The 15,498-nt window shown below is 39.6% G+C and overlaps 1 protein-coding gene across 1 annotated transcript in view; it reads left to right on the top strand.

Moving 5' to 3' along the window:
* Positions 1-608: 608 nt before the first annotated feature.
* Positions 609-15,498, top strand: part of LOC148819055 (sodium- and chloride-dependent GABA transporter 1) — a 28,094-nt gene continuing 13,204 nt past the window's right edge. The window contains exons 1-2 of the mRNA XM_088936082.1: positions 609-1,268; positions 10,363-10,497. Coding sequence (XP_088792208.1) covers positions 1,013-1,268; positions 10,363-10,497 — 391 coding nt within the window. The 5' untranslated portion in view covers positions 609-1,012. The remainder of the gene's footprint in view (positions 1,269-10,362; positions 10,498-15,498) is intronic.

The raw sequence follows: 15,498 nt of genomic DNA, 5'->3' as shown, positions 1-15,498 counted from the left end.
TCTCGTATCACCTTACAATGATTTTAAATATATCATAAACGCCACGGGATTTGTAATAGGGTTGTTTTTCTTCCATCTAGAAACACATGTTCTTGTTAGGACAATAGATCTGTGAAAATTCTGAACTCGAATTACTTTTCTATATTTTTTCTTTTTTGTTTCCTCCTCTCCTTCAGAATAAAACGGAATAATACCATGTTACGGAAAGTTGTTACAGCCCCGCTGACAGTGAAGTGATTTCTGTGCCCAACAAGGGTCTCAGTATCTGGCCATGGACATTTCTGCAAAACGCAGGGGGCTCTTTTTCAGTTGTCGGGATCATTATTATGAATCGTTGTTTGCAGCACTTATGTTTTAACGGTTTCCTGCCATTTTCATGTTCTGCTTTCCGCATAGCGTGGTCCATGACTCAGCAGGAGTCTGTCTGACAGCCCCAAACTCCAGGTCTGCTGCCATATACTGCAAGTCACGTTACCGTCGCAAGAGGATGGGCTTAAACTGTATGGCCATGCCGCTTTCATGAAAAAAAGAGAGTGCGGTATATGTCACACAGGAAGCAACAAAGCTAACGCCAGGGTTATACAAGTTGAAGGATACGTATTCAGGTGCGGTTACACAATGTAATGGGACTGTTTCAATGCTTTTTAAGTACATAGTGATACATTTTTGCCCTGTTATGTAGCTATAGGGGCAAATTACGTAAATGATTATTTTTTAAGCGTTAATGTAGCTTAGTTAAAATAAACTGCATTACCTGTACCTTCACAGTTTTCCTGCAGTTTGTATTTTGTTTCTTTATGAGTTTCTATAATTGCAGGTATTAGATGCTATCCATTTGATTTTTAGCACGTAGCGTTTTCCCTGTCTCAGTCTGTCCATTGAAAGCTTGAGATATTTAGTTTATTTTCCGAGTTCTGATATAACCGTGCTGATAACCTTCTTTGATTGCTTTTTTTTTATCAGACTGGGTTTTGTTTTGATAGTGGGCATTAAAAATAATCGATTGATCGTGATGGGAGTAGGCACAGAAAACAGGGGTTTAGACTCCACGCTCTTGGCACAAAACGGGTACAGCTACGAAGAAGAGCAGAGACCCCTGAGCACAGATATCGAGGTGAAGGGGGTTGAAATTAGGGACCAAACAGTCAGAGCCGACGAGAGGGGGACCTGGAGCCGTCGACTCGAATTCGTCCTGGCAAGCGTCGGATACGCGGTAGGACTGGGAAACGTCTGGCGGTTTCCATACCTTTGCTACAGGAGCGGAGGAGGTAAGCACATTTCCGGACGTGGAAAACACGGATGACGAGGAAGTTAAGGGCTGGAGATGGATGGAAAAGGCGAACAGCCTGCCAGTTAAGTCTGTATTGCTGGAGCAAGGTGCATTTCTATCAGCACCATAGTCCTGATTTCTCAGCAAAGTGAACGGAATGAACCTTTTCAGTTTGTTTCCACCCTGTACTGTACTATCATGATTTTGCAGACAAGCCTTTAAGGTTTGTCTTGAAAGGTAAAGAACCCCGACTGATATGTGGATGATACACTCTTGGAATCAGGGTAACGCAACATGAGGCAATTTGATGTTTAGAAAGCCGGCCTGCTGTAGACAATCTCATTCTGAGTTCATGTAATCACGTATGACTTGATTTCTACATGTGAAGTAGATACAGAATACTTAGTGAAGCCAGAGAGGTATGGTGCTGATGTTAAATTGCTGTTGCTCTGGCACATTAATGGCAGTGGTTAGTTGCTTGTGGCCATGAGGATATCTCATCTATAACAGTCAAACTTTCAGCTGCCATCTGTATTACTGCTGCAACAACGAATTTGACATGGACTAGTTTCTGTGGTGGTTGATGGGTACGTTACATGCTAAAGTGTACATACAGTATGGTAAAATGGAGCTTTTCTAGACAAACTGTCAACTCTGGCATAGATTGAGTACTTTAATTCACCTCTTGTAAGCGCAGTGGGGTACAAATTTGAAACATTGGGCTCTTTCCAATCTGAGCAACACTTTTATAGGGTACATTGATTAATACAATACATCAGAAAGGAGATCAAAGACAGCATCATGAATATGTTTTGCAATCCTCTTAACTGCTAACGTTAATCCTGATTACTGCATGCACTAATGAACAGTTCACTCTCATGGCAGTTTAGGAAGCTGTGTGTTGGCATTTTACAAGGGTGCATCAAGACAATTGCAGTGCAGTGGCAGGTGGCATATCATTTTTGAACATTTTCCTTTTGGGAAATGCTCATTTACATCAAAGGTTCTTGGTGTGATTTAACCAGCACGGAATTTGCATTAGTTTACATCACAGCACAACTCTGCGTACAGTAAGTGCTGGCCAATCTGAACAAAAAGGACAAAGACTAATTTAACTTCCAAGAGCGTGCTGCGGGGTTTGGTTTCATTTTCTCTTAAGGGGTTATGCAGTCCTGTTGGGGTCAAAGGTACAGTCATTGATTAGTGATTGCGTACCCTTGCAAACACTGAGAGAATAGTTGTGTCAAAAAAACATATGTATGAAAGCACATTAAATATTTGGTGGTACATTGTGATTAAGCAGTGTTTTATGTTACATGATTACTGCTTGAATCCTTTAGTTTATGTCCACTTATGTGCACTGCTTCATACTGCATTTCTATAACCACTGTCTCCGGCTCATCAGACCTCTCACTGCGCATGTGACTCAAGAGGGTCATCCTCGCCTCTTCGTTTTTTCTTGGCATTGTTAGTGAATGTATTGGTAAAGATGACTTTGCACCTGAGAAAAAACTGCAATACTACAGTATACAGTAGTACTAACATGACAAAAAAAATAAACACCCCAAAATGAAGGGCCAGTAAAGGGAGACTACTTGTGATAGATAGATACTTTATTATCCACAGTGTAATGAATGATACAATAATAATAATAGTACAATACATACAATACAATCAGTACAGTGAGGGGTGCACTAAAAGAGTTACTCACAGTCCAGACACACAAAGAACAAACTAGAACAGAACAGTACGTAGAAAAATCGTATCACACATATGAATATAAATATAGATGTAAATATAGATATAGATATAAATATAAATGTATTGCACGGGTCCCTGGCATATATTGCACAAAAAACGGTTGTAAACGGGAAAAGAAAGAGAGCAGATGTAGCAGTAGATGTGTAGATGCGTTCAGTCCAGAAACAGGTCACTGTCAATGTTGCCTCTGCCCAGAAGCAAGGTGGATGCGTTGTACAGTCTTATGGCAGAAGGCAAGAATGAACTCCTGTAGCGCTCCCTGTCGCACCGTGGATGAATCAGTCTATTGCTGTACATGCTCTTCATTCCTGCAAGCCTGTCATAGAGGGGATGGGAGAAGTTGTCCATGATGGCCTCTAGTTTGGACACCATTCTCCTCTCAGCCACTACCTCTAAGGGGTCCAGGTCAGACCCAATGACAGAGCTTGCTCTCCTTATGAGCTTGTTCAGCCTTTTAGAATCCACTGCTCTAATCCCAGGGCCCCAGCATACTACTGCGTAGAAAATGGCGCTCGCTACCACCGACTGATAGAACATATGTAGCATCTTACTACGTACATTGAAGGACCTGAGCCTCCTCAAGAAGTAGAGTCGGCTCTGTCCCTTCTTATAGATGGCCTCGATGTTCTTAGACTATTCCAGTCTATCGTCGATGTGCACTCCCAGGTACTTGTACGAGTCCACCATCTCCACGCCACTCCCATGGATGTAGACAGGAGTAGGTTTGACCATTTTCCTCCTGAAATCTACCACCAGTTCCTTTGTCTTTGTTACATTCAGTTCCAAGTGGTTCTCCCCACACCACTCCACAAAGCTGCTGACCAGTCCTCTGTACTCCTCCTGCCCACCCTTGATACATCCCACAATTGCAGAGTCATCTGAGAACTTCTGCAGGTGGCATGACTTTGAGTTATACTTAAAGTCCGAAGTATAGAGGGTGAAGAGGAATGGAGAAAGAACTGTCCCCTGAGGAGCCCCTGTGTTACTCACTAGCTGTTCAGACACACAGTTCTGAAGTCTCATAGACTGTGGTCTGCCTGTCAGGTAGTCAGTGATCCACAAGGTCATGGAGGCATCGACTTGCATCTCCTCCAGCTTCCTCCTTAGAAGTAAGGGCTGTATGGTATTGAAGGGACTGGAGAAGTCGAAAAACATGATCCTTACGGTGTTGCCAGCCCTGTCCAGGTGTGAGTAGGCCCTTTGCAGCATGTAGATGATCGCATCCTCCACACCAATACTGGGCTGGTAGGCGAACTGTAGGGTGTCCAGTGATGAGCTAACCAGGGGTCTCAGGTGGGATAAGACCAGCCTCTCCAGTGTCTTCATGACGTGAGAAGTTAGTGCAACTGGTCTGTAGTCATTGAGGACAGAGGGGTGCCCTTTCTTTGGTACCGGGACCAGGCATGATGTCTTCCAGAGCACAGGGACTCTCTCCAAGCGCAGGCTCAGGTTGAACAGTCGCTGGAGAACTCCGCTCAGCTGATCAGCACAGGCCCTCAGAACTCTGGGACAGACGTTGTCTGATCCTATGGCCTTACCCTGGTGCAGCCTCTTCAGCACCTTCTTCACCCAGTCAGCCACCCATCCCCCCACAGCGCTATGAGCACCATCCCCCAGGCCAGGCTGACCATCACGGTCAGCCTGGCCTGGGGGATGGTGCTCATAGCGCTTTCAGTGCTGCAGGTGTTAATGGCGGAGGTGTTGGAGAGTGGCAGCTGTGGGGGATGGGGGGGTGAGTAGCTGTCGGGGGTTGTAGCTGTAGGCAGCCATGATTGTGGGGGGATGGAGGAGGTGTTGGGCAGTTGCAGCTGTGAAGGGTTAGGGAGCGTGTGGCTGTGGGGGGATGGGTGTTGAGCCACAGAGGGCCCTGAATCAAACCTGTTAAAAAACTGGTTCAACTCGTTGGCCATCTCCAGGTTCACCTCTGTTGCACCCCCAGCCTGTTTGAAGCCAGAGATCTCTCTCATGCAGCTCCATACATCCATCACCCTATTCCTTTGCAGCTTGTCCTCTGTCTTCCTCCTGTAGGCGTCCTTGCTCTCTCTTAACTTCTGCTTTAGCTCCCTCTGTACACGCTTAACCTCTTCCTTGTCCCCCCTCCTAAAGGCTCTCTTCTTGTCATTCAGCAGAGCCTTCAGGTCGCTGGTGATCCAGGGTTTGTTATTGGAAAAGCAGTGTACGTCTTTGGTGGGGATGGTATTGTCTACGCAGAAGTTAATGTAGTCAGTGACACAGTCCACCATGCTGTCTATGCCGTCCCTATGTGGTTTGCACAGCACATCCCAGTCTGGAGCCTCCAAAGCACCACGTAAATCCTCCATAGTCTCCTGAGACCATCTCTTCACAGTCCTCATGGTCGCAGGTTGGCGCTGGACAATAGGCAATAGACAATAGTTGTGATCTGATCTGCCAAGGGGGGGAAGGGCTGTGGAACTATATGCATCCTTAGCATTGGCATATAATAAGTCCAGTGTTTTGTTTTCTCTGGTCGGGCACTTAACAAACTGGTGGAAAGTAGGCATAGTGGTGGAAATAGATACGTGGTTAAAGTCCCCTGAAATAGCTATAAAAGCGCTAGGGTGCTTCGTTTGTAGCCTGGCTGTGACCTGGCTGGGACTGTGTAATGGGACCCCAATTTGATTTTTGTTTAAACACACCTTCTCACTGTAAAATGGGTTGAGTTAAAGAGAACTCATTTAAAAAATAAAATCTAAAAAAAAAACAAAACAAAAATCTACAATGATATCCTTTATAATGATGTTTGACAGTACATCTTACAAGTGGTTGCTGTCGGCACTCACAGGTGATACATACAAATTCAATGTGAACGTTTCATAGTTTTCTTCTTCTTTGTCTACTTTGCTTAAGCTTCATTATGCTTTATCCCAGAAATTATTAAAATTACAGGAAATTTTTAAGTTATTGAATCCTTTTAATTAAAATGGCAAGACGTATACAGCACAGAAAAAGGAATAATTTTCTATAAACACACTTTTTGCACTTCTCATACAAATGAACATAATGGGTTACTTCTCAGTGTAAAGCAATGCATTTTTTAACTTAAAACCTAAATTGTAAACTGACCTAAGTTAAACTGACCTAAGTCTAACATTCTAATTAATACAAAAGGCCTGTTATTTCAAGGACTCAGATGACCTGGTTACATGACAGAACCAGAAAACTGGTTTTGTCTGTTTCTGAGAGAAAACCCCCTTTTAATTGTGAGCACAAAGTCTGTGCTGAACTAGTGAATTTACATTCCTGTGCATTTTGTAATGTCTTCAGAATTACGTTTGCTTTAATTGCTTGTTTTATATAACTAAACCTGTCCCAACAGGGTGGTGGTGATGTCTGTTGAAATACATTTTAGGACATTTTAAACCTTTTTCAACAGCCTATAAATTCAGCTTTGATTTTTATCAATTTACTTTGCAGTCCATGCACTGTTCAGCTTTCTTGCTGCAACCACTCAGGGAATCAATTTAAATCAATTGATCAATTGATCATATCATATCATATTTTATTTTTATATAGTGCCTTTCAATTCAGCGCATACTCAAAGCACCTTACATCAGGTTTATATAACATATAAATTATATAACATATAATTTATATAATAATGTATTTTGTGCTGATGAGAACAGTTCTGGAAGGAGTGAGCACCTGGATAAATGTAATGGATTTTTGACCTGGACTGCACTTTGAATGAACTTGGGGAAAAAAAAGCATATTTTTCCTAAACTTAGTTGCCTGAAGTACAGCTAAGAATCTAAAGTCCAAGAGAGCTAAGCTTTCATTTCTGATTTTAGTCAATCTTTCTGTGCTTTATGTAAATAAAATTCAGTTCTTCACTGTTTTGCTGCCTTTTTGTGTCTGCTTCTTGAGACCCTGTCTATATAAAAGAGCCTGTGAGGCCACCCCAGCCTACACAGTGTCACATATTGTGCAGATTGTACTGGGAGTAGTGGTTTTTGGAACAGCACACCCTAGTATCAGTGCAACTGAGGGAAGGAGATATAGCAACAGAAGAGCAGAGGAAAGTCACTGTACTGGAATGGATAAGAAATATCAGGATAACAGGCTGGTTGGAGACAGAGGGCTGGGATCTCCTTTTTCCAGGACTACAGGAGTGATCCCAAGGTTTCTGGAGGAAAATGAGGACTTCCAGAGAGGGCTGCACACACATTTCCTTACCTAATGAAGGCTCTGCAGACACGATCAAGGTGGTTTAATATCTACAATGAAGATCCAGGGAGGAGAAGCAGATAATGTGCTCGCCCATGGTGTCCAATTTTAGTATGACTGTGGTCACGAAGCAACCGACTGCAGCAGCCAAGAAGGCTGTGTGGAGCTGAGGAAGGGGATGCTTGAGGTTTCTGATGAAGAGGGACTGGCCCCATCTTCCAGCCCACAACCACACAGAGAGCTTGAGAGGGTGGGGCACTTCGCCTGTGTGGTGTCACTCTATAAAAAAGCAAAACAAAACCCTCTGTGAGAGTCTTAATTTTGCACTGTACTAGATTTAGGGTGAAACGTGTCTCTTTGGCTTTGAGGGTTCCCTCCTTGGTCCGTGTGGGAGGGGAAGGAACTCCAAAGACCCCTGAACTGAGAACAAGTCACTTTAAGTGTCTGACCTGTGACTGTCTCTCCGCAGGATTAAAGTTTAATTAGATTAGCAGATTATTGAAATTCTGTGTGCAACAGTAAAAAGGTTTAACACCTATCGTCTTAGATAATATGATAAATTCCTCATGGCTTACTGAACAGTTTAAAGGTTTAAAAAACCCCTTGCCAATGACTCAAGATCATTATTAAGATTTGAAACCGTTCAGTTACAAATTCAGAGTCCTCATCACTGGCCAGTGTCCCACACTGTTTTCTTTCCCACTACATTTTCCAGCATGATACACAGCTTTTCCATTCTTAAAGCAGAAGTCATGTCAATATGATGTGACAGTAAACATATGGGTGTCCTGTTCAGAGAAACAGGTCATGCAAACAAACAATACACAGATGCTTTAACATTTAACCTTTCATTGTTAGTATTTGACGACCATTTCTCCCTCAGAAAATGAGTCATTATAGTTTAAGATTTAGTGCATACCTCTGTATTATTCATGTCTAGTTGTTAACTACTTTGTATGCTTGATTATACCAATAGTTTTTTGAAGCTTTGCTTTGTGTTACCGAGTGTAAATGTATACAATCGGTCATGTGAATGCTGAAGAAGGCTCCAGAGCTGAAATGTTGTGTCTTTCTCTTTTCCTTTCAGCATGCAATATCTTTAGTTTCTTTGGTTAAAAGGTCATCAGGCTGATTTTCAAAATGAGCAAAATACGAACTACTGCAGATCTAGAAATGAGTAAGACCTGAGACCTTAAAAACAAAATTATTAGTTTTCAAATAACTGGTAGAAATTGAATAAATATTATCCTTCCGAAAATCAGGTTATATACCTCAGTGTGCTAAAGGTGGGGGAAACTGTAAAAAAGAAAATTAAATTTTGAATTCTGCTCTTCTCTAACATTTAGATATTGTAACAAGAACATAAAAAGACTGAAAATGAGAGGAACCCATTTGGTCTTTCTAATTTGTCTAGTTTCTAGCAAAACAAAGTGATGGGAGGATCTCACACAGCCATATCTTGAAAGACTCCAGGATGCCAGCTTCAACATCATGGCAGGGCAGCTTGTTCCACACTCCCACCACCCTTTGCGTAAAGATGTGCCTCCTGTTTTAACTTTTAAATGCACTTCCCTGCGGTTTCCACTTTTGTCCTCAGGTTTATATTTCATGTATGATTCGCATACTCTGGTTTGTGTGATTCTGAAGAAACGCATTCATTTGAAGCCCAGAGGCTTTTGAATGCTTGAATGACCCTGTACTCTTCTCTGTTCAAAACTAAAAAGAGTGACCTGATTCTGGGTAACTGTACTGTACTGCGAAATAATGTTGTACTGTCAGCAGGCTAATATTTTTAAAACAGTAATTCTTTTGTCTTATGTGTAGCCTACTTTAAACATCATTGCAGCTCTGTGCTGTAGCAGGTGTGGAGCACTATTGTGGCATGACACAGCAAAAGATGTTCCTTAGCAACAGACACTTTTCTTTGCCAATCAGACGTACTACATGAGAAGTGCTCTGTTTATACTTTTTCTTTTGGTAGATTAACACTGAATCACATTTACTTCTGCTTCCCATAATCTGAAAACAACATTGCTTCATATTATAATTTTTAATATAAGATAAAAACAACAGATTTGAAGCCATCAATATTTCCACTTTTGGCTCTTAAGGCTGTGGGTGACAACACAAGGAAATAGAGATGTAGTTATCATTTTTGTAATAAATATGTGCAGGATTAAGGTGGTTATTCAGTCCAAATTCAAGGACTCTTTCATAAAATGTTTTGATTTCCTGTGGAAGACATTTCTAGGATAGGTTTTCCTCATCAAATATTTTTTAAATAATGTAATCATCTTTTGCCATTTGCAGAAAATCAAAACATGAGTGAAGATGGTCAACACAGCCTTACTTTGGTCTTATACCATTCGATATGTTTTTTTTTTTGCTGTTCAACGATTGCCTGTGACAATATGAAGTGTCTGAACTGACTGCAAAGTTGTTTTCAACCAATAATTAACAATAGCAAAGCAGAAGCAGATTTCTGTTCAAGGATTAAAAAAGCCTTGTTAATTTTTACATCATTTCTTAGTTCAGAAAACAGAAAAACTTGTTTAACAGTAATAACAAATCTCTTTTCAATCCAGATCAGACTTCACGGTCAGTGAGAAAGCTCCTGTTGGACTTGGTTTACATACTGTGTCCTTGTTCCCACAAAATCATCTTAGGGAGAAATCATATCCAGGGAAATATTGGGATACCCAACTCCCAAAACATTCACACAAGTCTAGATGTAAATATAAACTTTACACTGTGCATTAACAACATGGGAAATAAGTCATATAAACAAACATTTAAGGTCAGGAAATTGCTGTGTTTTCTTGGAACAGTTAACGTTCCTCTCATGCTTGTAGGTGTATTTTTTTAAATAGACTGCCTTGCAATTTTCATTTTTTAATGTAATTCTAAGACACTCTCAACAGTGAAATTAGAATTGCCTAATAGAAAAGAGGAGATTTTTAGCCTTATTTTTCAGAAAATCAGATGTACAGAACCGTAAAGCAGTTTTGAAGTAAATAGTGAAGTTCTAAGGGTCTGGTTGTGATTATGATTGTGAACAACACACCCATCTTGTTAACCTACGGACTAAACTAATGACATTTCTTGTAATGCACCCCTGGCTAATTCTATTTAATCTCTTTTCCTAGGGGCATTTATGATTCCTTACTTTACCATGCTGTTTTTGTGTGGTGTTCCTCTGCTCTTCATGGAGTTCTCCATTGGGCAGTATACACGCCTGGGGCCAGTACATGCCTTAGCAAAAGTCTGCCCCCTACTGAAAGGTGAGTGACCTCTGACAGGTGCTGTATGCAAAAGATGAGGAAGAGCACTGCACAAAGTGTAATAGACAGGGGTCCTGCTTCATCTTGACACTCTCACCTCATGTTTTTTATCCTCTTGAGATCTAGATACAACCCAGCAAACAGGTGACGGCGTTTTATTTCAGTGCAGTCAGGTGCAATGTGCATTTTAATAATCAGAGGGTACTGACTTTAAAAAAATTGAGGAATTGTGGCTGTTCTTCTGCATTGTACAAAGAGCCAATATTAACTGATATGTGTTTCCTTCACAATTTGCTTGAGACAAACTAGCTAGGACTGGTGCTGTTGATTTGGGTTATTTTCAATATTTTAACTCAGTAATTCACTAAATATAGCATAGCTGGAGCTCACATAGAAATTACAAATGTCAAAGTGTATTAAAAGAAATCTGTGTAATCAGACCATCTTATGTCAACAGCCTGGATGAAAATATTCAATTTCAGAAGGTTAAAAAATACAAATGTGTTATACACCACAATTACACTTGAACAGGTACTACTTAGAAACCTTCATAGAGAACAGATGTAAAATATTTTTTGTTGAATCCTAGCCTGGGTTAGAGGGTGGATTTGAGAAAATTAGGTTCAATATCAGTGATTCTGGGGGAGGTGGAAAGGTTGTACACCATTCCTTTTATTTTCAAAGCCATTGGGAGTGGGCATTTGAAATATTTTGGGTTTTTCATAGAGAAAAAGAGCATTATAAAGCCCTTCTTTGTTCTTCTTTAAAAACCCAAAATGACCTTGTTCTTGGTTAAAGAACGTAATCAATCTTGAATTTTGTTTTGGAAAATTCTTGGTGTTCTTTCCTCAGAATATCAACTTTATTTTCAAACAATGGCCTGTAGTGTCTAATGTGGGATATAGAAGAGCCCAGTGCTGAGTTATTTTAAAAAAGATAACACAGAAATGTGCAGACCTGTATTAGTTAAAATGCTCTAGTTATCTCCGGTCCTTCAAAGAGAGGGCACATGAAACTGAAGAAAAGCCTTGAATACCAAAAACAAGCAAGATAATGTTTTACCCATAAAATCCTACAAATAAGATTAAACTCTCAGTATAGTTTTTTACAAACGTTTCCAAAAGAGGCCTCCTCTACTCTCTCTTAACTATGTGGTTTATTCATACTGTAAATGTTTCAAAACCAAAAGGTTTTTCTAGGAGCAGTCCTCTGAACCCGCAGTGATGTCGTTTAACATTTTTCAGTGTCTTGCACTTGCTTTTATTAAAGGAACAGTACTTTAGTCTTTAGCCTTAGCGGTTTTCTACATCTTTTGTTAATTAATTTACATGCAGCCCAATTCCCTGCACATAAATAACATTGAAATGTGTTAAAGGATCTTTTAAATAAAAAATATGAAATTGTTTCTCCACTTTTGGATGGGGCTTTAATACAAATTAAGTTACTATTAATCCTTGATGTTTCCTTCACTGGCGATGTGTTTTTTTCTATATTAAATTATGTTTCACTACCTGAGACTTAGTAGAGGTGACTGAACATGGAATATAATAATGACCTTTGTTAAAATAAGTTGATAATTAAATATTTACCAGGTCATTTCTTGTTACAGGGAATTAAGAAGAAATGTTGTTTTTAAACAAGATTGTTTTTTTCCTCTTTGTCACTGGCTTTTTTGTATTTTATAAGTTTTGTAGACATTTTAAAATTTCAGGTTGCTTGTTCCCCACAAAACTGTAAAACCCTGTTACCAGTTTGCTGGATTGTGGTTTCAATGGTCAACACCAAATGCGTGTTTACTGAAGCTCTCCCTTTGACATGCCTGTAGTTTTAATGTGTATTTTGTATGATGTTTAATAGCATTTTATTTAATTGTGGGCTTCACGTTGACACTTGATCTAACAATTTCTGATTAATTGTTGATGGCTGGCCTTTGGAAAAAAACATTTTAATAAGACTGTTTTCAGAAAAGAGTTACCCTCTGCTCTGAAAAAAGTCTAAGTCAGTCTCCAACAGATGTTCTAGACGTTTTTTGATGCAATTTTAGACTTTAAAGCAATTTTTAGGTTTTAGGTCATAAAGATTATGTGTAAGAAAAATAATATTATCAGTGAAATTGTTTAGAACAGCTTTGGAAGACTGATTTTCTGTGTACATGAAATAAAAATGAATCATTACATTAAAGTTATACTCACTCACTTTACAAAATTAATGAATCAATTATTTTTTAGATATACTTCTAAACCTCATATTCTGAATCAAATAGAAAATAACACCTAGGTGATCTATTATGTTATAAATTCTGTACATCCACAACATTTTAATTAATATGTATTTAATGTTTTTTTCAATTAAGTAAAATAATCACAAATCTGATTAAATAATCTGACAGATAATTGGAATGATTTCTAGAATTCAATCAAAACCAAACCTCCATTACCATTTTTCAACATCTGAATAATTTCTGGGCATCGCAAATTCATAAATCAATGGAAACCCACACTTTTTTTGTCTCATTCTGCTGTGTTAAAAATATCATTCATCTACAACATTATTTGCTCTGTGCTCATGCAATCATTATTCCCAATCAAAAGAAACTTGTCACTTTTAACTGCAACAAATGCAGGAAGTTATTATCAGGAAACTTACAAAATCATTTTGTAGAAGGTTGACTGAAATGTTATTGTCACAACGCATTGCACCAGGTTGCAGATGCTGTCTAGTGGGAATCAGACAAGGATGTGCCTATTCGCACTCTCTGGTTCCTGTGCCCCATATGCCACAGGTTGTGCCTGTTTATCCCAAAGTGTGGTGGGAAGGAGATCCACAGCAAGGCTGTTGCATTCTCATCTCGCAAGAAAGCTAGCTGTTGTTACAAGAGCAGGATGAGGTCCTCCAGGAATGCTGTCATGTCAGGATGAGCCTGCAGGAAAGGCGGCAGGTGATGTCACAGGTCTTGAATAATAAGTGGTGTGCAGACAGGATGCCATCAACCACAAGAGGTGGGGCAGTGCCTTGGCCATCAGGGCTGTCTACACTAACTGTTCCTTTATTGCTAAAGAGCATCTGGTCCCTTGCTGGCACGTTCGCCTGGGGTGTTGCTCCAACATATTGATGCCTCAAAGGCATTGTCGTTTTGACAAGCACAGCACATTCATCCCATCTTTTTGTCTTGATTTTCACTTAGCTTGACATTCAGCAGCTTAAATCATCTCACTTGTATTGAAGCATCAAACCCACTTGATGATCTAAGCGATTCATGAATAATATATTAATCAAAAGATGCCAAAAGTCTTGAATTGATATCCAAAATCTGTGTATTTTAAGTTTGAAAACATACATGCATGCTTACTCTATAACCTTTGTAACAAGGAGGGGTAATTTTAGAACCACCTTACTCATCTGTTGCAAAGTCATTTTAAAGCAAGCTCCTGTAGCAAAAAGCACGTTTAGTAAAATGGCCAGCAGGTCTCTAAAAGTGCATACTTTTTCTAAAAGAGGTACATGTACCATGATTTTCTATCATTTAACCACAAAGAGCCATTTTTCTCAGATGAAAACCAAAAGCTGCTTATAAGCATTCAGTCCAGTAAGATAATTGCAGTAAAATGTCCATTTTCTAAACTCAGTGGGCACTCTGGACCCTTGCAGATGTTTGTATTCCTGATAAACTGATAAAGTGTCCACCTTGACCTTCTTCCCAGCTTTTCATGTCACTCCCCTTCCCACAAGCTGACACTGTTTGTCCATTTTTACACTGGGCTTTTCTTTTTTTGCCCTGATGCAGTTGATGAACCCGGTGTTTTCTTAAAACGTAAAAAAAAAATGGAATGCTCAAAAATGGGGATGGAGAAATGAATGTCCTTTCACAGCCATTGTCACTCAAACATCCGAGTTCATTTGCGTACTGCGTTCTTATAAACATCTGAGTTCCACAGAATTGTGGGTGTACAGAATATAATAAGACGTTTCCAAAAGCAGATGCAGCAGAGAGATAAATGAAAACCAAATATAAATGAACTTCAATGATAAATGGACTAAGTGTGACTCAGAGAGCTGATACATCTTCACTTGTATTAAGTCTTAAACTGGAAAGCCAGCCATCACCAGTTGTCTTTCATGGGCTGAGGCATTGTGCTCTGTTACCTGTTCTAACCTGAAGACTTTTCTCCTTAGTTTTTTTTATCTCCTCTGAGACAGAGATAGTCTACCCGATCAAAACTTTTGGGTCCGTCACTTGATTTAACACTCGTTTGAGCTTGATTAAGGCTCAGTGCTAAGCGAGGGACTGAAGCAGGTAGTTGTTTCTGTATATTCTTTTGATGTACTGTGTCACATGATATTTGCCATCACTATCTCTGCAATGATAGTTCTCATCAGCCCCTAATCCTTGAGGCCTCTCCTATATTTACCAAAGCTGTTTCTCCTGCCTTGACTTTCTGATAAATATATTAATGCATATGTCTAAATACTGTATACCTACAGTATATGTGTATTCATACAAACGTTTCATATGATGAAATGGAACCATAAAATGTCCAGTCTTTCTGCTTTATACTGAGCAGTAAAGACATTTTCTTAATCCTCAAGTCACTGGGATGTTTTAAGTATTAAGTATTAAGTGTTTTAAGTATTAAGAAGCAATACAGAGGAAAAGTACTGGAAATTGGAAAGTTATTTTAAAATCCAATTGGTTCTGCTGAGATTCTGTCAACCAATGAGGGCTTTCGACACATGGCTAAAAATAGCAGATACTCTTGCAAAAATGCTTGCAAAAATGCTTACAGAAAGCTTGCGAAAAAGCTTGGTCACGCACAGACTCTTGGCCAAACTGTTGTCTTCATCCAGAGCGAAAAATTTAGAATGTCTTGAAAGTTTATTGTTCATTTCTTCAACTGGATTTGATTGCTTATATATGGGCAGCATTCACATGTCAGTGAGTTTTCAAGAGACTCTTTATTCATGTTTTTAAAACCATTCTTGATGCATGGAATGGCTGCTACC

Source organism: Atractosteus spatula, chromosome 17 (assembly GCF_055471065.1).
Source record: "Atractosteus spatula isolate fAtrSpa1 chromosome 17, fAtrSpa1.hap1, whole genome shotgun sequence".
Taxonomy (NCBI): domain Eukaryota; kingdom Metazoa; phylum Chordata; class Actinopteri; order Semionotiformes; family Lepisosteidae; genus Atractosteus; species Atractosteus spatula.
Note: the sequence above shows the minus strand (reverse complement) of the source record. Positions and strands in the feature narration are given on the sequence as shown.